Here is a 25,254-nt window from a genome sequence, read left to right as displayed (position 1 = left end):
AGACACTAGCAGCCGTATCCACCTCTCTACACCTAACCTTCTCACTCAGGAAGAGGTTCATTTTAGCAATGGCCTTCTGGCAGCAATGCCCCAGGAGATGTTCCATCTTAAGAGAAACTCCAACAAAAGTGAATTGGGCAATAGTACAATACAGTGGCGTGTCAGACCAATGGACAAATATGTCAATAAAACACAATCCTTCTGAGCAGTTCTTATTCTAACATTTATCTCACCTTCTGTATTCTTAGAGCACCGTGCACCTCTCCTACAACAGTCACCACAATTTAATTTTGCATTCTGTTGAGAGGTAATACATGAAATATGTATATATTGTCCCTCTTAAAGTAGAAGTGGGGTTTTGCTCATTATTATTTTAGTCTCCAGTGTCTGTCATAGTTCCTGATACATCATAGCTGCACAATAATTATTTGTCTAGTAATTCCATAAATGAATCTTTCAATCAGTCATTGGCCCTGGTTTACATAAATGTACTAAAAATAGCTAAAGATAGAAATTATTTATTTATCACATATATTATCTATAATTGTAAGTAAGTTATGTGGCGGATGCTCTATTTATGGCATACATATCTAAAAGAAATAAAATCCATTCATTTTATGTTCACAGACTAATATAGAATATAGGCATTTAAAAGATTATTGCAATGGAGTAAGCAGGAACCCGAAGGGAAACAATTGACGTTTCTTGGGGTCTGATTATATGCTGGGCAGTGCACTAGGAACTTTTTCATATAATACTCATTTGATTTTCACAACTTTACAAGTTAATATATTCATACAAGTTAATGTGTTCATCTATATTTTTAGAGCTTGAGAACAGTGTTCTAGAAAAACCTGGTGAAGTGCCACACAATTGCAAACAGATCGTTTTTTTCCTACAGATTTCAGTGTTACTCTTTGTCCCCATCTCCTGGCTTTTGACAGTGGGTACAGTTCCCCAACACTGGAGATTGCTTGGAGAAAAAAACTAGGGCCATGCAAAGGTCGTGATGAGAATAGGCTAGCATGCCTTTTATTTCATTTATTATTATTCATATTTTCAGCATGAAGAAATGTATCTAAAGATCACGAAGGAATCAGAATTCCCAAGTTTGCCTAGTTAAAGAACAAAGCAAATATTGAGAGCTGTAGGAGCAAAAACCATAAAAAATGTTAATATATGAAAAAAATAAACAGGCAATTTCCTTAAGAAATTATCATCATTTCCCATTTGTTATTGACTAGTTAAGTTCTTTGCAAACTTCAGTGTACATCAGAATCCCCTGAGGATCTCATTAAAATGAAGATTCTGATTCAGTGGGTCTCAGTTATGGCCAGTGAATCTGCATTTCTCACTAGAGTTCCTGTTAGGCCCAATTTTGCAAAAATAAAGGGAGACATTGTGGGGAAAAAAAACCTGTGTATCTAATTCTTAAATATCCATACAAGTTATATATTTATTCCTTCTTTACATGAGGCAAGGAGAATGAGTTTCAGATAGATTGGAAACTTGTATGAGGTCACACAACTACTAAGTCTCAAAACCAAAAAACCTACCTCTAAGGCTTAGGCTCTTCAATACCACACTGGACAAGATTTCCTTCCCACTACACTGGTCTGATGAATTAAGTGACAGGAAGTATCAAGATCCAGAAACCCAAATAGCCTGAGCATGCTGTTCCAAATCCACTAGCATGTAGGCAATAGAGTTGGAGGAAACAATTTGACTCTTCTTGGTTTGTTTTAATGTCTTCCTTCTATGTTGGTACCAAGACAGTGGCAAAAATGTTTCTACCTAACATCTAGCATTGGAATGCCTCTGAAGTTAAAAGATGAATTTATTGGGGAAAATACACTATTACTAAGTGCTTGGATTGGCACCTGAGTCCTCCAGCGCTTCTCTGCCTAACATAGGGAGAAGATTTGGAACTCCCAAGAAGTGAGATGCAAATGCAGTCATAGCTGATGTGATGAGAGAGCTAAGGGGCCTGGGTAGGTTTGCACATTTTCAGACTAACCCAAATGCCCTGGAAAGTTACTCACACAAGAAATGTTTGGTGGGTGGTCAGGTTTTGGTCTACTCATCAAGGAGGCTGAATATTGTGTTGAGGTTGTTACAGGGTGGCATAGAGATATGCAGTTGTTATTTGACCAAGTACTGGTCTTTTTTTTTTTTTTAAACTTTCACTGTTAATTTCTAGTGTTATTTCTGTTCTCTTTGTGGCTTATTTGTCATTTATGCTATCCCATTTGTGGAAAGAAGAGTTTGGTATGTGTTCATTAATCATATTATTAATTTTCCCAGTATCCTTATTTAAATTTTGTCTGGTTAATCTGTCAAACCCCAATAGCAATGAGTTCAAAATGTTCCTCTCCCACTGGCTTCCACTGAGTCTCCACTGAGTGGCATCTTTTATGTTATGTTATTTAGCTTCTATGTGTGTACTGGTGTGTCTCTTCATTATTGGCTATATATTGGTCATTTTTGAATGTGCAAAGTATTTCACCTTTGGGTCCTACTTGTAATTTTAAAAAATTATTTTTATTATTTCTTTAAACAGATTTAATGTAGTAGCATCCAACTTGTAGTATTAATATTGATCTTCCTTTCTGTGACATGAGTTAATTGTATCATTTTGTATATTTATCTTCACAAGCAGCACATTTTAGGGTTTTAAATGATTAGAGCCCAGGAAGGTTGTGATGGGTTAAATTCATTATTTTGATGGATATATAGGTACTTCAGATGTTCATCCTATTTTAAGCTGCTTCTTAATTCTTGTCCCTCTTCTGCCATGACTTCTCATATATAAGCTGTATTTTATTTTATTTTAGATTTTAATATTATTCAGAGGGAACTTATTTCTAACATTTTTTCTGGGAACTTAATGCACTCTACTTAGATTCTCAATACTATATTTATGAATTAAATATTCTTTTATTAATTAAATGCTGGCAGAGCAGTGCTATGAGCTAAGGAATGTTCTGGGTATTGAGGATATAGCAGTGAACAAGAAAGTCATGAGGGAAACAGAACAGAAATAAACTTACATGTAATATTTTATCTTGGGGTGATTTTAACCAAAAAGAATAAAGCAAGGTAAGGTAGGCAAAGAGTGAGTAAACATCCTGTTTTAAACAGAGTGGTCCAAGGGCCGCTCCTCTGATCAGGTGATATTTGAACAGAGTCCTAAAAACCGTGAATGAGTAGACCTCCTAGATAGATTTCTAAGGGAAGAGATTTCAGGAACTGAAGCCACAAGTGCTGTAGTCTTGTTGTCAGAAGCCTGCATGAAATAAACATTGGAGGACAGGGTCAGACACCAGGTCATTTGCGAGTTTTAAGCTGTAGTAAGGATATTGGATTCTATTCTGATTAAGATAGGACGTCAGAGGGGATATTCAACAGAGGAGTGACATGATCTGACTTCTGTCTGCAAAAGTAATAAAGAAAACTCTGACTTATTTTTAAATTGGGTAGAGCGTTTTGATTTTGTTTTCTTTTTTTCTGCTTTTCTCCTCCAGTCCCATCACCTAGTCCCAAAGCCAGTGCCATATGTTTTACGTTGATGGTAGTGTCTACCATATTGTCTTTCAGTTTTCAAGTTTCATGTATTCAAACTAGTCAATTTATTTCTCTAGCTTTGGGGGGTTTTAAGCTATCTTTGAATAGTCCTTCCCAGCCAATGATTATGAGAAAATTCTCTGTATTTACTTATGATATTTTTAAAGTTTTATTACACTTTCCTTCACTCTTTATGAAGTTGTATTTCTGTCCATGTATTGTATAAGACCTTAACTTTTTCTATAGAAATATAATTGTCCCAACACCATTTATTGAACAATCCACACTTTCCTTACTAGTTTTAAATGTTCTAAGGTAAATAAATAAAAGGGGTAAAAATTGCACAGGAAGAACTGAAATTGTCTTTATTCATTGAAAACACAATTGTATGCATACAAAACTCTAAACCACCTACAAAAAATGTTTTGGAAATAAAAAGTGAATTTAGCAAGGTTTCAGGGTAAAATTCACAACACATACAAATCAATTGGTTTTTTTTAAATATATATAATAGCAGTGGGCACTTAACAATTTTAAACTACAAAAATAATACAATTCACAATAGCATAAAAATGCATATGACTTCATCTATTGACCCAACAGAAATATCTCATATACACAATTTGTGTATAAGAGCATTTTATGCATGGGGTCATGTATAAGGGCCTTCATTAAAGCATTATTTCTAACTGGAAAAACACAAGACTTGTATATATTTGTAACTAATCTTGCTAAATAAATAAAGGCATATGCACATGATGGAATATTAAGTAGCAGTTTAAAAGTGAAATATTTTATACATAGTGACAAAAATCTCTGAAACAAGTGGAAAAAGAGGCTGTAGAAAATGCTTAATACATTTAATGAGAAATTTGTATGTATAAATACATAGCGAAACAAAACTATGAATCTGGACTCATTTAACAAGCTGTTAACAATGATTAGATTTTGAAAATTGGAGGATATGGGAGGTTGAAATGGAGTCAATTTTTTTCTCTATATTTTGCTGTATAGTTTAAAATTTTGTATTAAGCACTGGGTATTCATGTATTGTTTGTGAAATGAATAGTAAATAAATAGGAAAATTTTGTTCTGAAACAATAATTTGGTTTTGAAAAGATAAAATTAAACATATAGAGTAAGTGTCCATGAAGATGTAACTGGTATAAAACTTGCTGTCCCACCATGAAGAATTAGAAGACTGAACAAAATATATGAAAATTATTTTTAGACATTGATACAACAGACAGGGCAGGATTAGAATCTCTGAAAGAAAGGAAACAAATGATATATTAGCCAGATATTTACCCCATCTCTATTGCTGGGGGTTAATTTCTGAATAAAATCCAAACTCTCAACAGCATAGCATTCATGGTGTCCAGGATCTATTCATAAATTATTAGTAGGGCAAAAATGTAACAGACTGAGACCTACAACAAGGAGGAAAAAAATCTGTTAATAAATACAGAACAGAAATACAAAGATAGTGAAATCAGCAGACAAGGATTTTTAAATAACAATTCAAAACATGCTTAAGGACTTAAAGGAACATCTGAGCATAATGAGAAGTTAAGTGGAATATAAAGAAGAAGCAAATGAAACTTTCAGAGATAAAAGAACACAATATCTAAAAGAAAAAATCACTAGATGGTCTTAACGTCATATTAAAGTGTTGCAAATAAAAGATCAGTGAACTTGAAGATATATCAAATACATATTATTGGGTCGAGTGTTCTATAAATGTCAGTTAGATCAAGTTGGTTGATAAATGTTCATGTTTTCTTTACTGTTTTTAATTTCCTATACAGTTGTCCTATCAGTTATTCAGGGAGATGTGCTGAAATTTCCAGCTATAGTTGTGGATTTGTCTATTTCTTCTTTCACTTTTGTCACGTTTTTCTTCATTTATTATGGAGTTTTATTATTGGGTGCATACGCCTTTAGAATGATAATATCTGCTTGCTAGATTAACATTTTTATCAGTATAAGATGATTATCCTTATGCATGATAATTTCCCTTATTTTTAAGTCTACTTTAAATATTAAAAATATATTTTAAACTATGAAAAATATTCAAAGAAATTAAAACAATATTGAGATGCTATTCTTCTGTGTGTGTGTGTGTGTATACACGTATGTAATCTCAAACTTACATAAAAGTTGTAATATGGTACAGAGAGACTTCTTTCAAAAAATAAATGGCGTTAGGTGGCTATCTGCCACCCACTGCCTTCCAAATTCTTTTTCCAAATAAGGATATTCTCTAACCACAATTCAACCATCAAAATCAGGAAATTGACACTGGTGTATTTCTACCATCTAATCTTCAGACTCCAGTCAAGCTCTGTCAGTTGTCCAAATAATGTTATGTATAGCAAAAGGATCTTGTTTGTCTTGTCTCTTCAGTTATCTTTAATATGGAACATTTTCTCAATGTTTCTTCAATTTCCATGACCTTGACACCTTTGAAGACCACAGATCAGTTATTTTGTAGAATTTCCCTCAATTTAGGTTTGTCTGATTTTTCCTCTATTAGATTCAGGTTATGTACCTAGAGCAAAATATCACGGAAGTGATGATCTAGTCTCAATGCATCTGCCAAGTACTGCACAATTGTGATTTGTCCAGTTAGTGATGGAGTTCATTTGGATCATGTCACTAAGGTGTCATCTGCTATACTTCTCCACTATGATGTTCTTTTTTCCTTTGTAACTAGTAGGCATTTTTTAAAAGCAGGTAATTTGAAGCTTTATATGTATCCTATTCCTCATCTGAATTTCAATTTTTTATTTTCTCATTTATATCATCATAAACTCATATATATTCCTATTTTAGTTGATTGGTTAAGATCTATTCCTTTTATTATTTATTTTCATGCTGGCATTGTCCCAGACTTGTTCAATGGGAGCCACTAGGAGCTTTCTCTGTGTCCTGATCCTAGTAAGAGTTTCCTGCTTCCTGACACAAAAAAGTTCAGTTTTAGCTTTTACTCTTCCTGTCCCAGCTCTGGAGTTGCCCGTTTTTCAAGGAGCCCTTGTTTCTTTTAGTAGATGCCTGTGCCGTTGGGTGTTGCTGTTCTCAGGCCCTCTCAAGAGGGAACTAGAAAATATGTGCATGTGTGCATCTGTCCAGAGTTTATGTCTACATTTATCTATCTATCCATCCATCCATGTAGATTTTGAAATCCATGATTTACATTGACAACTCTGTTTCAAATCCAGCATGACAAGGTTCATTCTAGTTTTTTTTTTCTTTTCCTTTTCTAACTGAGAAACCTGGCTCTCATTATTTTTAATATATTCACTTATTTGACCAACCCCTCTGTATGTAACCAAACTCCTTTCACCATAATTGCTTTCCCTTTTAGGGATATCTCTTCTCACCCAGTGTGGGGTCCACCTCTCTATGTGAAACCTTCACCTCCCGGCCAACTTGGATACCCTTTTCCTCACTCTTGGGCTCTGATTCCCTATGCTGTCTGCCCTCCCACCTTACCCTAAAGCCAGGCCTCTTCTCCATGGAAATAATCTTACTCAGACTGTGACACCCTACCCCAGGTCGCACCTCCCCCCACCCATATGGATGCCCATCTCACCCAGCACTGGTGCTGGTTCCCCACACTGACCCTGGGGTCTTCCCCAGCCCTGCCTCTAGCACAGATCTTTACTCTCCTTGCCCACTGCTGACTTCTTTAGGACTTAATTATTCAGGAAATGAAGTGAAATGAGAAGGAAGATGAAGAAAAGTAAATATAAAATATTCTAAAAGTTCACTCACAATATAAATCTGCAGGACAAACTATGATAATTCCTACTTTACGATCTAACGCTTATATATTTACGACCTATGTTTCACTGAGCTGTGAAATTATAATAATAATAATGGAGACTATTAATGGAAAACAAAGCATGGCTTCTGCCTTCTAAACTGTCATCCTATGTATCGCCATCAAGTAGTTGTTGACCTCTTCTTAGTAACATGGGTGATAATCAGAACACAAAGTGGAAATTAAGCGTAATTCCTGCCTTTACGGAGCTTGAAATCCTTAAGACCTAGTAGTGAAATGATATGGGAAAAATAATTATTTTACACATCAATATATCTTATAACACAGGACAGCTAATATTGGAATTTTATTCCTAATGTCTAAACTAGCTACAACTTACATGATAATGAGAAGGAAAGAGTATTGGGTTTTTAATCTAGTATTTATTCAGGAGCTAAGGTCAGACTAAGTACGTTGATGTGTAAAATGCATAATTTTTGCATATTACTAGAAAAATACTTAACCACACATTTTTTATTTATCATCAGTTATTTCCTGGCCTGTAATGATACACATGAATATAGTGTTGGACAGGGTTATAGTACTTCTTTCTAGTTGATGATGAAGTGACTGGAAACTTCCAGCTTTTTCTCGATGTTTTATTACATTCCTGGTAGTACTTTTGGTCTTTCATCATTATTAATTCATTTAGTATTCATTGTGATAATGCTGATCATAATAAATTTATTTCAAATTCATGTAGATGTCATATTTTATTCACTGCTATAGGATTTTCATTATAATTTGGAACTAATTAATATACCATTAAAATAAAGTGTTACCCACATTTTTCATTTTAAACATAAAATGTCTAGCAGTTCATGACATATTGTATGAGTATTCAACATCCCAGTGGTAACCCAAGTATCTGTAAATTTCATTTTTAAGCAGTTAAAAAAAAGGGCAACAGAAAAATGTATATAGAAGTCAAATTTCAGCACATAAATTGAAACTTAGCAATAATTCAACTACTAGTTATTGTAAAACATTTCCATTTAATTTAATGTATAGTTCTAATTTAATGTTTACTTCTTATTAGCATAATATGTATGCTTTGATTTGTATGTTTAAAAAAAAAACAGAGATTGTTAATAACTCCAAAAATAAATTACTTAATCTTCTTCTTGACTAGGTATATTATATGTTAGCATTATTACCAGGAGAGTTTAAAAACCTAAACTCAAGACAGATTAATTTGATTGCTTATCTTCTGCATTTCTTATGACAATTATAAGTAAGGGGTAAGCGCAAACTAATACATTAGTTAAAAAGAAGTGTATTTTTTCCCTTCTTTGTAAAGATCGTCAGTTGTTGTTGGCGGTGAAGGAGAGAAAAATGTTTTTAGTAATTTAAATAGAGCACAGTTGACGGTTGAACAACATGGGTTTGAACTGCCCGGGCCCACTGATAACTCAGATTTTTTTCCAACAAATACATACTACAGTATTACACAGTCCCTGCTTGGCCGAATTCCTGGATGCGGAACCGCAGATGTGGAGGGTTGACTGTAAAATTATATGTAGATTTTTGACTGCATGGCGTGTTGGTGCCTTTTAGTCCCATGCTGTTTAAGGGTTAACTGCATATTTAAAAATGAAAAACAGATCTACTATAGTCATATTAAATGTTAATAAATAAGGGTTAAATAACCATGAGAAGCCATTTTATCCCGTTATCAGGAATTTGACTTTACATCAGCCTTTTTTGAATGAAGTTTTTCTGTCCTTATCTTCTTTACATGCTGTCTTCTTTGAATTGCCTGCTCCAGCAGACATTGTGTCGCTTTATCTCTTCTATGTTTGCCCTAAATGACATTTTATATCCTGCTCTAGAATATCGTGTGATAAGATACTCTAAGGTGCTAAGGTAAGATGTTAAAAGAAACATGAAGGATTCCCGCTATCCGTGCTACCCCTTGAAACATTGGCCTTGTCTGCATGACTTTTTCATGGCATTTGGCACTGCTTAGTCGTGGTCTCCCTTCCTGATGCCTTTCCATTAACTTCTACAGCACTGCAGAATACTTGTCACTTTTACCAGGACCTTTTTTCCCCCTTATTTAACATCTTTCCCTATAAATGTCCTTGAACCAGAGACAGTTAAACTTTGGAGGTGTGCGGTTCTAGGCCACAATAATGAGATTCAGGGAGTCTAATATCCCTTTGTATTATACACAAAATTGTGAAACCTAGTTAAGAACCTTGCCATTTAGGTTGTTCTTATTATTTTAGTAGTACAATGATACATCATTAAAAAAATAAAATTCTTGAGTCATCCTGAGTGTCTTTTCGTGCTTTTTTAAAAACCCATTTTGTAAATTGAACTTTCATTAGAGACACTTCAATGCCATCTGTTAGTTTCTTCAGTACTTTTCATGTTTTTCAATGTACATTGTACCCAAATTTCTATAAATAAATAACTTTGTACGTAAAAGTAATATCTCCTCTTTCCAATTGCCTTACAGAAGAGTCAAAGTCACATATTTTGTGGAAGTAACTTTAATCAGTTAACTGTTGAGAACAAAATTCTAAATGTGTTTACCTTTTTTGGAACAGTGATGACATTTGACAGTAAAATTTAACACAGGTAATCATTTGTCAACCCTACTTCCAGCTTTTTGGCTAAAGAGACTTGCTTTCTGAAATTTTAAGGACCTTGATTGTTTCAATGTAATTTTCCCTGAAGTACACATTGGCACTCGCAAGATGGTTAACTGCAGGTCTCAAAAGTGCAAATGTACCCAGAGCGCAAGGCAAGAGCTTTTAAAGGTGTAAGTTGTTTGTATTGTCTGTTCTGTACATTGCCTGTCTTTGCTGCTTTTCATTTGGGTTGTTCATTTTTTGAAGTTCCTTTTCTTTCCCTCAAATGCAGTGACAAGAGCACGAAGTCTTTGGTTTTCTCATTTATGGAATTCCCAGTGTATGAAGACAAGACAAATTTTAGAAATGTCCCCCACATCTGTCCTGGAATTTATCACTCTCATTATAGTTTTACTAAATGTGTATGTGTCTGCATCTCTGCTGAACATCCCTGACGTCTTGGGAGTTTTTCACTTTTCTGTATGTGTTCAGAGACTGAATGGTTTCCTTCCAGCCATATAGATGAGTGCCTATGGTACTGCATTCTCACAGTACTTGGTATAGTGAGAAATTTTGGGTTTTTTGGTATGGATGTTGGGTTTTTCCATATCTTCATCTTTCTGTCTATTTTATTGTTTTAAGGAGATTGGTGCTATTTTATGCCACAATGATTCAATATTTTATTTAGAAAATTTTACATGCATTTTTCCTCTTGCTCTTTTTTCCTTGATGCTTCTTCCCTCTTACTTCCCTCCTTTCTCCTTCTCATTCTTCCTCTCTTCCCCTTTAGGGTACATGATGGTTAAGAATGCCACCCCTGGAGCCAGACTACCTAGAATCAAATACCTAGAATCAAATCTCAGCTCTTACACCAGTATGTGACCTTGGGCGTATCGCTACACCTCTCTTTGCCTCAGTATCTTCCTCTGTCAAGTAGGCACATTTATTTACTTCATACAGGTTTTGAAAATGTTATATATGAGTTAGCAGAGTGGGATGTAAAAATGCTAGGAACAGTTGGCATATAAAGTATTAATTTGTTTAAGATATAATTATTCTTTTCTCTATTTCTTACAACAGACTCTTTCAGATTATCTGCCTGTCTTTTACCCATAATCAGCCCAAGATTCAGGTTCCTAGGGGCATGGGGCCACCCGTGGGGTCCTCAGCAACTCTGTCATCCTGAAATGGGGAGAGATTCCCATGTTGTGAAAGGTGCAGTGAGGGAAGCGTGCAAGTGGCATTCTTCACAGGGATTAAGTGTGCCAGTCGGCATGCTGCTCCCCCAGAGGACGCAGCTCTAGGAAGACAAAGGTTGAGTGTCAGAAATAACGTCTATTATCTTGGCGGAGCCACTGCGAAAGCCATGTGGGCCAAAGATTACTGCCTTTTGGAGCTTAGTTTGGTGGAGAGACCCTCATTAAACAATTGCACATGATGTGTTATATATTATGAAGAGCTATGAGGGTGTGTAACGGAAGCCTAATGTAGTCTGGGGATTCAAGGAAGGCTCCTTGAGGGAAGGACTTAAAACTGTTCTCTCCCCCACGTGGAGTATAATTTGAGCCAAGAATAGTTTATACATGTTTCTGCTGTTATTTTGTACATGCAGTGTAAACAGACAGCAATAATGAAACTTTCTTCTCCCAGTTGTCCAGTGTGCCCTCACACACTTCATTATCTCCAGCAAATTTTACCACATTGTTTGGTAATCTTATCATGGTGCCTTCCATTATCCGGTAAAGTGAGCGACTCTATTCTCTTACGCAGTTTTTTTTCATTTTGTGTTTATTTATTTATTTTTATTGAAGTTTAGTTGATTTAGAATGTTGTCTTTGTATCAGGTGTACAACAATGTGATTCAATTATATGTATGCATATATATATTCTTTTTCATATTCTTTTCCATTATAGGTTATTACAAGATATTGAATATAGTTCCCTGTGCTGTATATAAAATAGATAAACAGCAAGGACCTCTTGTGTAGTGTTACAGTTTGTCCTTCACTTCCACTACACTTTATGCAACCTTACTAATTGGCACAATTTCTCACCGTGACTCTTTGCATCTGGGTCACCGACTTGATGCATCATTTTTGTTCCTCTCTTTGGATCCTTTTCAGTCAGTCTTTCTAGGTACCTTTCTCTCCTGCTTACCTGGTAGATAAGCCATCTACTTGTTTCTTCAGCTATTTGTCACTGACAGTTTAATTGCTAATCCTGTTTTCTTTCTCAGCCAACTTCATAGCATTATTTGAAGTATTTTTTCCCATTCTGTTTTTGTTCTAACTGTATAGACTTAGTGAACTCTATATATTTAATCTAACATACAATGAAAACAAATAAATAACATGTTTCAGAAAACAAATTCTTGAGGGAATTTTTTAAAAAGTAGAAAAATAAGTGACTAGTCATTCTTTATTCATTTAGCAAACATAAAGCGCTAATTTTGTGTCAACCAGTGTTTTAGGAGAGAAATTACTCTGTATTCCACAGTAACTGGCCTAAGCAATATGATTTTATCAAATGGGGATGGGGGAGAATTATAAGGACTGATAAAATTAAAATGGAGATCTGTCTTGACTAAACCTTTTCTTCCTGTAAGTCAGTAAAATCTGAAGACTGAATTTCTTATCTCCTTATAAGGCCTGTGGCCTTGCCCCTTGCCTCCTTTAAGAACTCTATCTAGAATAGGCAAGATGATGGATTTATCTTACTTAGAGGCAGTTCATTTAGCTGATGCAATGAGTGAACTATGCAAGCATTTTAATCTTGCATGATATGTGTAGTGGCATTTAAACAATAAATTCAAATAATCATATTTTTAAAATAATGACAAAATACCGCATTGCTTTTTAAATTTCCTTATAAAAACCACTGGTGAATTAATTAGTTGCAAATAGGTGATTATAAAAATTAAAAAAGTAAAGCTGTTGAAAGCACATGGCCTCTTAGAGAAAGGTTAATTTTTAAAACACAGATCATAATTTCTGAAATACTTTCTTTATTTAGCATTTTAATGTTATTTAAAATGACATTTGAATTATAATTATCATTTTGGAGGAAATTAAAAATTAAGTGTAAAGGTTGATATGCTTTAGAATGATGTTAGTCACTAATGAAATGCTTTAAAAAATTTTTTTTAGTGTTGTGGATGTCTTTCGGAAAAAGGAGAATGATGCAGCAGTTAAAATCCAGAGCTGGTTCCGAGGATGTCAAGTTCGAGCATATATCAGGTATATTGATTTTGTCATGGAAACTTCAGATAATCATAAAAATAACACTCCTTAGAAAATGTAATTTATTAATATAGTTCTCATCGCAAATAATTTTTTTTTATTTTAGTTGTAATGAAGTTAATAAATTGCATGTCTTTTAAAGATGTAACTCTTTTTGGTCATATTTTCTTATGTATCAAAAAAACTAAATAATATTGGCTGTATCTCTTCTAAAAATTATGAATGTCCTAAGTGTACTTGATCAGATTATCTTCAAGTTCCATAGGATGTGACAAGTGATTGCAGTTGTATTTATAGCAATGAATTCACTGACTAGTAAGAAAGAAAAACAAAACGAAACAAAACAAAGGAACCTATTCCAGTCCTTTCCAACATGTTGGATAAAGGCGAATGGTGAGTCCTTCCTAATGCAGAGAGACTGAATGAGTCCTTTCAGACTACAGAGAGTGAGTCCTTTCTGATTACAAAGAGACTGAAGTTTATCCCTGTCTTAACTGTTTCCACTTTTTCTTCAGTGCTTGAACTTTCCTTCAAATTCTCATCAATTCTGAAAAATATTGCCCTGGATAAGGTAGAGGAAGAATGTGACTGGTCCATAGTAACTCAGATGGTGAGCTAGGGATTATGCTGTATACTACCTTAAATTAACTAGTGGGAGCCAGACATGCATATAAAAGCATGAAGATGAAGGGTTTTTAGGGAGTCACTATACAAACTAGGAACATGGCAGCAAAGAGAGTATTTTCTAATTCCGCAGACTAAACTGACATTAGATAGGATAGACTGAGTAATATAAGAATGAAAAAGGGAAGTGCTACTTGACCTCACAAATTATTTCAGAGCACTTATAGTGAGTCACATCCACGGTGCCTGCCTGATTTCTCAGCATGTCACTATGACCTGTTTTATAGTCTTTTAAAAAATATCTTTCAATATTTCATTGCATTCTTCTTTTTTTTTGATTTGTTTATTTTTATTGAAGTAATTTACAATATTAGTTTCATAGTGATTCAAAATTTTTATGGATTATGCTCCATTTATAGTTACAAAATATTGACAATATTCGCTGTGCTGTACAATATATGCTTGAAGCTTTTTATGCATAGTAGTTTGTACCTCTTAATCCTCCTACCCCTGTCCAGCCCTTCCCTGCCCTCTCCCCACTGTAACTACTAGTTCATTCTCTATATCTGTGGATCTGTTTCTTTTTTGTTATATTTATGAGTTTATTTTTCAGATTACACATAAAAGTAATAACATACAGTATTTGTCTTTATCTGATTTATTTCACTAAGCATAATACCCTCCAGATCCATCCATGTTGTTGCAAATGGCAAAATTTCATTTGACTAGTATTTTAATGTAGAGATAGATGGATGGATGGATGGAAAGATAGATAGGTAGGTAGGTAGGTAGATAGATAGATAGATTAGATAGATAGATCAATCGATCGATCTTTATCCATTCATCTGTTGAAAGACAGACAGGTTGCTTCCATATCTTAGAAATTGTAAATAATGGAGCATTGGGGTGCATGTATCTTTTCAAATTTGTGTTTTTGTTTTCTTTAGATATATGCCCAGGAATGGATTGCTGGATCATGTGGTAGTTCTATTTTTAGTTTTTTGAGGAACCTCCATACTGCTTTCCATAGTGGCTGCACCAATTTACATTCCCACTAACAGTATGTTAGGGTTCCCCTTTCTCCACATCCTCAACAACATTTGTTATTTGTGGTGTTTTTGATGGTAACCATTCTGACAAATGTAAGGTGAAATCTCATTTTGGTTTTGATTTCCATTTCTCAATAATAATTATTAAGCATCTTTTAATATGCTTATTGACCATCTGTATGTTGTCTTTAGAAAAATGTCTATTCAGTTCTTCTGCCCATTTTTTAATCAGGTTTTTTTTTTTTGATGTTGAGTTGTACAAGCTGTTTGCAAATGTTGGATATTAACACCTTAACCATCATATCATTTGCAAATGTTTTCTCTCATTCAGTAGATTATCTTTTCATTTTGTCAATGGTTTCCTTTACTGTGCAAAAGCTTTCAAGTTTGATTAGGTCCCATTTGTTTATTTTTACTTTTGTTTCCTTTGCCTTAGGAGAGACAGATCCAAAAAATATTGCTATGATTTTATGTCAAAGGGTATTTTGCCTATGTTTTCTTCTAAGAGTTTTACATTTTTCAGTCTTACATTTAGGTCTTTAATCCAGTTTAAATTTTCTTTTGTATGTGGTGTGAAAAAAAGTTCTAATTTTATTTTTTCACATACAGCTAGCTGTTCAGTTTTCCCAGCACTACTTACTGAAGAGGCTGTCCTTTATCCATTGTATATGCCTCCTTTGTTGTAAATTAATTGACCATAAGTGCATGGGCTTATTTCTGGGCTCTCTATTCTGTTCCATTGATCTATGTGTCTATTTTTGTGCCAGTACCATACTGTTTTGATTAGTGTAGCTTTGTAGTATAGCCTGAAGTCAGCATGATATATTCAGCTCTGTTCTTTCTCAGGATTTTTTTGGCTACTCAGTCTTTTGTGTTTCCATAAAGTTCAAAAATAAAATTATTCTAGTTCTTCGAAAAATGCCATTAGTATTTTGATAGGGAATTTTTGGCTTGCTAGTGGATAGGGCCAGGGACCAGCCAACCCCAGGACTGGTGCTGGCCTCCTGGTGGGTGGGTGGGTTGGGTCCAGCTGTGGGGCTATGGTTGTTCTGGGGCTAGTGTCTGCCCACTGTTGAGTGAGGCTGGCACAGAGGCTGGAACAGATTCACTGGTAGGTGGGGCCAGGGCCCAGGGGGTTCTGGGGCTGGTGCATGCCCACTGGTGGGCAGAGCTGGTTCCAGAGCTGCTGGCTGCAGGGCCCTGGAATTCCCAGGTCTGGTGTCTGTGCACTGTTGTGTGCCCTTGGGTTCTGAGCCCTCTGTTGTGCAGGGCCCTGTCTAGGGGCTGCTGTAGGCGTGGGGGTGTTCCAGCAGCCTATTTGCTGTTGGATAGAGCTGTGCTCCCTCCCAGTTAGTTGTTTGACCTGAGATGTCTCAGTACTGGTGCCTACAGCCTGGCGGGCAGGGGTGGGGCTGGGTCCTGAGCCTAATAAGCTAGAGGGAGGATTCCAAAATGGCATTTGCCAGCACTGGTGTCCATGTGGTAGAATAGGATCCCCAGGATGGCTGCTGCCAGTGTCTGCATCCCCAAAATGAGCTCCAGCTGCCTCCTGCCTCTCCAGGAGGCTCTCCAAGATCAGCAGGTGAGTCTGACCCAGGCTCCTTTCAAATGTCTGCTTCTGCCCTGGGTCCCAGAGCGTGTGAGATTGTGTGCACCCTTGAAGAGTGAAGTTTCTATTTCCCCAAGGCCTCTGGCTCTCCCAAAAGCAAGCCCTTTGGCCCTCAGAGCCCAACATTCTGGGACTCGTCTTCCTGCAGCCGGAACCGCAGGCTCTGGAGCCCAGGGTGGAGCTCAGACCCTCGCTCTTTGGGTAAAACCCCTGCAGTTGTGATCCTTCTCCCACTTGTGGCTCGCCCACCTTGGGGTGTGGGCTTTGACTAAGCTGCAGCTCCACCCCTCCTACCTGCCTCGTCGTGGTTCCTTCTTTGTTTAGTTGTTGAAGGTCTTTTCTGGTCTCTTTCATTGATAATTGTTCTTAAATAGTTGTAAATTTGGTGTGCTTGTGAGAAGAGGTGAGCTCAGGGTCTTTTCTACTCTGTCATCTTGGGAGATCTCTCCTGTTTTATAGTCTTAACATTCAGAAATATTTTAGAGAATTATTATTAAAGAGGAATTAAAATTTAAAATGTTTAATCATAAGCCCCAAAGAAATATTGAATAATTATCTATGGCTTTTTTCTATTTCTAGGAATGATTAATACGATCACAGGATGATAACTGTCTTACTGTTTAAAAGTATATATAAACTCAGCTTTGAATTTGATTTCTTGAGTTGTCAAAGATATATTCCAGGCAAAAATTTAAGATATATTACTGTTTCAATGAAAGCATACTAATAAGCATGTTTTTCACCCAGGCACTTACACACAGTAGCAACAACCATTCAAAAATGGTGGCGAGGTTACCTAGGCAGACAACGTTATCAACTCATTGTCAAGGTAAATATTATGAAATTTACACACGTTAGCATCCAGATTATACTATTTGTTGTAACTTTTTCACTTCACTCACATCTGCATGTAGTTTTGAAGTTACTGATAATATTTATATAAGAACAAAATTGGGTTTAATATTTAGAATACGACTTCTGAGAAGCCTTTCCTGATTTTTTCCGTGCAGAATCGATGACTCATTTCTTTGTACCCAAACTATATCAGACATGTTATTTTTATTACAGTGCTTTTCACAGCGTATGCATTTGTATGTACTTATTTGTTGAAGATTCTCTCTACTCCTAGATGATGCGCTCCTTCAGAGTAAACACTGTAGCTTGTTCATTTTTGGACGACCAACATTTAGATTAATCCCTGGCCCACTGCAGTTAATAAACATTGGTTGAAGTGCCCCAAATTAATTCTACAAAATAACAACATAAGGGAATTATTCTCTGTGCTACTTATCATTCCCTTTGATTGACTCTTGGGATTTTTTGAAGCTTTACCTTAATAAATGTAGCAGTCTACAATCATCTGTATCCACTGACTGACTTACAGAAGTAGGTGATAATATGCCAACTTATACTTTTGTTAAGAGATTTAGGAAATTAGGAAAAAAAAAATTCTTTTGATAATGGAATGAAGTTTCTAATCATTCGCCTACTTTGCTAATTTTCTGACTTGTTACTATGTTTTTTCTGTAGTAGTTTGAGCTTCACTTATTCTTTGTTAGGTGCATCTAAGTGAACAGAGAGGAAAAAGAAAAAGTAAATAAGTAAATGATAAGAGTTCACTTTTGGTGAGAAAAACTTAAAACATGTTTAATTAATACAGGGACCTCTTGGAGGAAGAGGGTAACTGTGTGTAAACCACTATTTCCAAATTTATTCTGCATAATTTTTTTGCATGATAGCTATATACAATAATAATAATGCCATATAGTGTATATTAGGTTATAAAATGAATGGTATAGGTTAGTGATCTTAAAACTAATTTAGTAACAGAACTCCTCCTTAACTAAAATTTAGCAACATTTTTAGCCCTGTATGTAAAACTGGTACAAACAGCACAGCTATTTTGGAAGCCGAGGAAATGCAACTGCGTGGTCTCTTTCCATGTTGCATCTGTTGTTATATTGAGCCACCAGAACATGATCTGAAAGCTACTGATTTAATTTGCTTTTCTGGGGAAGGATCACAAAAATCTAATGATATTAATTGCCTGGGAGGGTGGGGACAAGAACAAGTACTTGAGGAATAAACATAGGAAATAGACTTTTTACTGTAATTTCTTTGGTAGCTTTTGAATTTTAAACAATGTGAATATGTTATCTGTTAAATAAATTAATTAAAAAGGCAAGTCAATTTAAAAGTTACTCCCCCCACCAAACACGCATGGGCAGATAATATGTGCTCAGGTGGGAAGTTAATATCATCTCCAAAGTTCAAAGAAATGAGCCTTTAGCTGAACCGCAGGGAATTCAGTAGAGTGGAGGCTGGGGAGAGGGAAGGAACAGAATGGCATGAATGAAGTTTCAAAACTGGGAAAGAGCCTGGTGTACTAGTTCATGGTGAAGATGTTGATCCAGAGGGCTCAGAGGGTTTGAGGAGCAGCAGAAGGTTGGTAAGGAGCTGAATGTGACTTTCATACAATAATTTCCTACATTTTTAAAGGACTTTGTTGAAAAACATGTTTTACATTCACTGTTTCGTATTTTCCAGTAACAGTTTGTCGGGTAGAAAGTGCAGGTGTTTTATCTTCATTTTACAGATGGAGAAATGGAGGATCAGGGAGATTAAAGTGTGTGCCTGAGTTCTCAGTTCCTCCTGACTCCTCTAGATCCATATGCTAACTACTTACTACAGCTCTTCCTGGGATGTCCCTGAGGCACCCCAAATATGTTCCTCCTTGCATATTCCTTTATTCAGGTACATGGTACAACCATTTCACTGGAAATCCAGTCGTCTTAGAAGGCCCATCAGCTTCTTTTCCCCACTCTGTGCCTCTTATCAGTTGTGAAATACTTTGCATTTGCCTGCATACAAGTGTCTTGTTTCCAACCTAAATGTCATAATTTTACTCCCACGCCTACAGTCCTCACCATAGCATATGGTATAAAATTCACACTCTTCAGCATGACCTGCTGGTTTTTCATAGTCTCATGATCACTTCTTATCTAACCTCATTTCTTGATACACCTGAATAAATGTACTCTGGCCATGTTCAACCATTTGCTAAAATACGCAGCGTCTTCCAGGATTTTAGCAAATGCTGTTTACTCTGCTTGGAATGCCCTTCTTCACTCTGACCTGCCTCCTGTTGGTCTGAATCCGACTCATCATTCAAGACTTTACTTAAAGATTATCCTTCCCTTATGTCCTGAGGCTGAGTGAGGGATGGTGGGAGACTGCAGATGTTAGGTGCACCTTCCTTAAGATTTGCTCCTGTAGGTGGGTGCGCATCACTGTAAAACATTTGTTTATTTACATCTCATTTAACTGGGAGCTCTGAATGGCAGTGACTGTTCTATTAATTATTTCTCACATATACAGTAAATGTCACAGAGAAAGCCTGCAGAACTTTTTGCTAACTGGATAAATTAATAACTCACGGGGCTCTAAGTTGGAAGACCCCACCATGGTCAGCATAGCTGGTGATGAGAATCAGTTTGGGCCAAAATTATTCACTACCCCCTTTCTTAGAAAGGACTGATTAACCCCATCCCATTGATTTTGGGCTAAACCATGTATTGTGGGCCATAGTCACATGGAAATTTAACCTGCATATAATGTGAGTGAGAAATAAAATTTTTGTCTTATAAGCTACTAAGATAGCTGCATTTTTGTCTTGGCAAAGCTGATTAATGGTTGTAATGACAAGAAAAGCATAGATTTTATAAGAAACATTCTGAATGGGACACTCAGTGAAACTTATAAAAATGTTTTGAGCTTTTTGAGTTTGTGGTGATGTTAGGACACCTCCATGTGGTGGTATCTTGTAAGGCGATTTTGCTATCGCTCAGCAGAGTGTCTGGTAAGTTCTAATTAGCACTGAACAAATGCTTATTAAAGTGAACTTTTAGATTAAGAGGCAGAGCTGGAGATAAAGATCTTGGAGCCATCATTATAAGATGACAGGATTTTCTACCTGATGGAAAAGTATCCGAACACTGGAGCAGAGGGCCAAGAATTAAGGCTTGTGGAATGCATAAGGTAGGATTCAGGCAGAGGAAAGGGACTTATAGGTAGATAACAAATAGAAAAGCAGAGATGCAGTATCTCTGATTTAGGAGAGGAGAAAACTATTAGAAAACTTAGAGTTGTCAACAATCTCAAATGTGGCAAAGGTCAACACAACGTGAACTGTGAAAAGACAGAAGTCCTAGGATATCTTTAGATAGGTTCTGTATTTTTAGACGGCCTCCCTCAAAATTCTGCTGGACCAGAATACTTCTATCCAGCTTTTAAATAATTCTCACAGTAACACCAACTGGCTTATCTAGTCCTACAGTGTTATGCGTTCTCCACCGTGTTGCCCTCACTAACCCACGATAGCAGAGCCATTCCAGCTTTCTTTTATGATCTCTTTCTTGCTTCCTGGACGACTGCTGTTATTGTTTGTTTTAATTTTCCACCTCCATTTCAGGTCTTCCTGCTGCCTTTCATGCCGCAATATCTGGCAACATAACCCACATTTGTCCATCTTAGGGGTCAAAGATTGTTGATTCACAACTTGAAAATCTTTCCCTGTTAGTGAGGATGTGCTCTGATTCATCTTCTTCTTCTTTTTTTTTTAATTAACAATGAATTTCTAATCACATGGTTGTGTGCTCAGTATACGTCTGTTCCATACCTGCTGAATTCCTGCTATAATTTTACTGCAACCTGCTTTTCCCATTTGAGGTCAAATGGTCCTACTGTTTTTGTACCCTTCTTGTTTCCAACTGTACAATGTTCTTTGTAGCTTGTCCTTACTCCTTGCTATATTTCATAAACGGTGAAGTGAAAATAGTCATCTCCCTAGGCAATAGTGCTGGAAAAAATTTCAAATATTTCATCTGCCTCTTTTGGAAAACTTTGAACATTACCTAAGTGAATTCATCAATAAAACCTATACAGAACAGCCGTATACATCTTGTTATCCTTTTAAATTTCCTCTTTTTAAATTATAGTTTACTATTACATAGTTTATATTATGTTTAATAACAAATACACTATTTTTTGCCATCACACTGAGGGCAGCAAAGCATAAATGCTACCCTATAAACATGATTAATTCTATATGCATTATTATGAAATAAATATTAATATAACTATAGTTCTAAAAAGCTCAATGTTACTTTTTAAACTGAGGTCATTCAGTGAATAACATATATATGGCAACCACATGAACAAAATTTAAACTTTTTGTTAAAGTATATGACTAGCCTATGGTAGAACTATTTAATTTATAAAGATAATTCTTATAAAATAGATTATTCTTCAAATTATAAAATAATTTATTGCTGAAAAGGGTCACAATATTTATATACTTCTTATCATTTTACTGCTCTGCTTATGAAGTTTTCATATTTGATTAGTATTTGAGAGAGTAGCCATGGAAAGAAATTGTATTAACTTTAAATGGAACCAAGGATACCATCTACTATCAAATCCCATTATGTGTTGTCATCATAAATACCGGCTGTTTTTTTTTTTTTTTGGAATGGATAGTAAAAATACGTAAAATATCAGTTATTATTTTTAAGATAGTGAGATTGACAGGGTTGCTTGTACAGAACGTTTTTATTTCTCTTTATTAGATGAATGACTGTTCCTTCTGTAGCCCAACTCCTTTTATAAATTTCTTTGTACAGCTTCCAAATGAGTTATAAGTTAATAAGGCAACATTTATCACCCTTTAGTGTTGGAGCAGAAAACTGAAACATAATATATTTTTCCCCCTCAGGATCATCTGGCATTTTAAATAAATACCAAAGGCTGGATAACTTAAGACTCTGACTTCCTAATATTAATTTAAAACTTTATTAGCATATTTTAAGTATATGAATTCAGATTTAGTGCACCTGTGTTTAAAGATTATATTAATAATAACTGAGGAATCATATTATTGGCTTTTGATTTTTTTTGTGGAAGAAGAAAGGTTATTTTAAAAATCAGCTGTTGGTAATAACCAGATTAGTATCAGTAGCCAGCAAACAAGGCAAAGCTTGTGCACAAAATACTCATGATTATTTGATAATAAATCATTTTAATGATTACACTCAAAATTATGAAATGAGGATGGCACTAATGTGGAAAATAACAGAGGTGCAGACTCTCCAGATCTGGTATCCATATGCACATGGCTTCTAAAGGTTCCACTATCATCACTTTAATGAAAATATTCCCTCTGTATTGCCCAGTCCAGCAAATAAAGCCAGTTGATCTGGTCAAGTTTATATAGATGTATTACTCAAATTTACTATAAATAGGGATTACTGTAAATGTTCTGTTTTTGAAAATGATTGACCATTTCCTCCTTGAAACTCATCTTTTCTTGGTTTCCAACCTGAATGCTCCACAAAAAGGAAAGATCAATTAATTTATGGCATGCTCATGTAGCAAAATACCATATAGCCATTGTATATACAAATGGGACAAAGAAACTCAACATTGAGGAAAAGGTACTAGATTTGTCTAAACTGAGATGGAAAAGCCATTACTAGAAATTAAGCAATCAAGGATTTAAGGAGAGGAATTTGCATAAGACTTTTAAGAGAGTAACATTTCTGGTTCACAAGGCCTGGAAACATGGCTATAGGATGTAGAAGTCACTGAGACTGAGAAAGGTAGGCAATTGTGAGATTAGGTAACTGAGTGTGTTCTCTACATGAACTTGAAGAGTCTCAAGATAATGCCAGGAGTTGTGGTGAAGAGTAAGACCTTTAGCTTGGTGTCAGAATGTTTAGGACATATTATTGGAGCAGGGCAGGGGGGAGGCAAAGAGGCACAGGAGGAATGTTGGAGCATGTAACTTAGAGACCCAAAGAGGTAAGACAACGCCAGGAAGGAGGAGAGAGTGAACAGTGAGTTCTTTTGCTCTTTGGGGTTTTTTTGGGGGGAGTGGTTTTTAAGGGAGTATTTCCTACTGGTTTGAAATGGTTTTATCCACTGGAGCTGAGAGAACGCCAGCTTTTTATTCCAGTTGCTGGTACTTGCGATGGGGGAGAAAAGGTGATTTCCCCTATAAATGCTTCAAAGGAAAACAGGAGAAGAGAGGATTTGGACAGCTAGAAAAGAATTAGAAGACATTTCAGGCAAAGGGAGTAGTATGAACATGGAAGTGAAGAAGAAAGGATAGTAATTTGATCAGATTCAGGTTTATAGGAGAGGGTGGTGAGAGATAATTGGAAAACAAAATTGGGACCTGATTGTGGTGAACTTTGAATATCACTTGACCTCTAAGAGAGCGGGTCTCATTTATTTCCCCCCTCAACCTCCACTGTAGTTCACCTGATAGAAAAAAAACTCACATATGAGTTGTGCTCCCATCAATAATCATGGTCCAATCCCACTGAATAGCAGCCCTGTCTAAAAGGTCCACATGAATATTAACCACTCAGAAAATTGTTTTTAAAAGGAATGCATCTTCCATAAAAAAATTTCAGAAGCCTTCTAAAAATTGAGCTAGGGGACATGACAAAGGCCGTACAGCAAGCAAAGTGGTTGACTTAGTGTTCCAGTGCTGTTTTTCATCCCAGGAAGTCTTCCTACTCTGTCTGTTGTAAATATGACATATCAATTCTGTTTATCCTTGTCTCCCTCTTTTCTTTCTCCCGCTCCCTCTCTCTTTTCTTTCCTTCATTTATTCAACAGGCATTTGGGGAACATCTATAATTGAGCGTCATGTTTTCATGACATTGAGACTGTCATCTTTCATGCTTGCTTTTCACCCCAGATCTTTTGTCTTTCCCTTTGAAGGAGACGTGGTACCTTAATGATAAAATAGGAAATTAGCATACAGTAAGGAAATTTTAAGAAATTTCTCTGCTAATAAATTACAGTGTGTGCTGTCATTCTTGGATATGTTATTAATATTTGGTACACTTTGCTTATCTAATTCCACGGAATGGAAAAAAAACTTTTGGACAGAATCCTAGAAAATATTAAGAATGAGGGTTTTTTATGAGCTATAATTTAACTACTCATGTAACAAAAAAAAGTATTAAGATAACAAGTAATTATCACTGCTCAGAATGGAAATACAGAGATTAGATGAAATTTTACATAATTTTAAAGTGTCCACATGTGTCTTGTAGGTAGCTTATAGAGATGCGTGATTCATATTCACAAATGAGTTTTTAGTGTTGTTTAAAATTGTGATAAAGTGTAGCATAAAGTTTATCATTTTGACAAGTTTTAACAGTGCTATTCTGTGACATTCAGTACATCCATCTCCCAGACTTCTCCGTCATCTCAAAGGGAAACTCTGTACCCAGTAAACAGTAACTCCCCGTCTTCCCCCAGTGCCTGGTGACCACTTTTCTTCTTTCTGTCTCTCTGAATTTGACTATTCCAGGAACCTTATATAAGTGGAATCACACAATGTTTTTCCCACATGTTTCAGTGGTTCTTTCAAAAGCATCTTGGGCTGGAGAATTGAGAATAAACATCATAACACCAGTCTGTGCTTCACATAAGTTTGGTAACCTGGAATCAAAGTGCTTTTCCACCATTTAACTATAGAATTTGAAATTCTTACACTTAAAAGCTGTATCTCTTTCCTCTTTGTTCAGAATAAAATTTAACCTCTTACACACTTTTAGCTACAAAATGTGTAACAGTGGTAATCCCTTTCCTAATGACCATCGAATATGTCCCACACGCCTTAAATACTTTATGTTATTTTATTCTTCACAATAACTCCATGAAGTATGTGATGTCCCATTTCTTAAGG

The 25,254-nt window shown here is 35.7% G+C and overlaps 1 protein-coding gene across 2 annotated transcripts in view; it reads left to right on the top strand.

Annotated features, from left to right (window-relative positions):
- SPATA17 (spermatogenesis associated 17) overlaps positions 1 to 25,254 on the top strand; it is a 137,327-nt gene that overhangs the window by 745 nt on the left and 111,328 nt on the right. For both annotated transcript variants that reach the window (XM_006188158.3, XM_032466769.1), the window contains exons 2-3: positions 13,116 to 13,205; positions 17,238 to 17,319. In XM_006188158.3, coding sequence (XP_006188220.2) covers positions 13,116 to 13,205; positions 17,238 to 17,319 — 172 coding nt within the window. The remainder of the gene's footprint in view (positions 1 to 13,115; positions 13,206 to 17,237; positions 17,320 to 25,254) is intronic.

The sequence above is a fragment of the Camelus ferus genome, chromosome 23 (genome assembly GCF_009834535.1).
Source record: "Camelus ferus isolate YT-003-E chromosome 23, BCGSAC_Cfer_1.0, whole genome shotgun sequence".
Lineage (NCBI taxonomy): Eukaryota > Metazoa > Chordata > Mammalia > Artiodactyla > Camelidae > Camelus > Camelus ferus.
The sequence above is the reverse complement of the archived record's forward strand: the minus strand, read 5'-3'. Positions and strand labels throughout refer to the sequence as shown.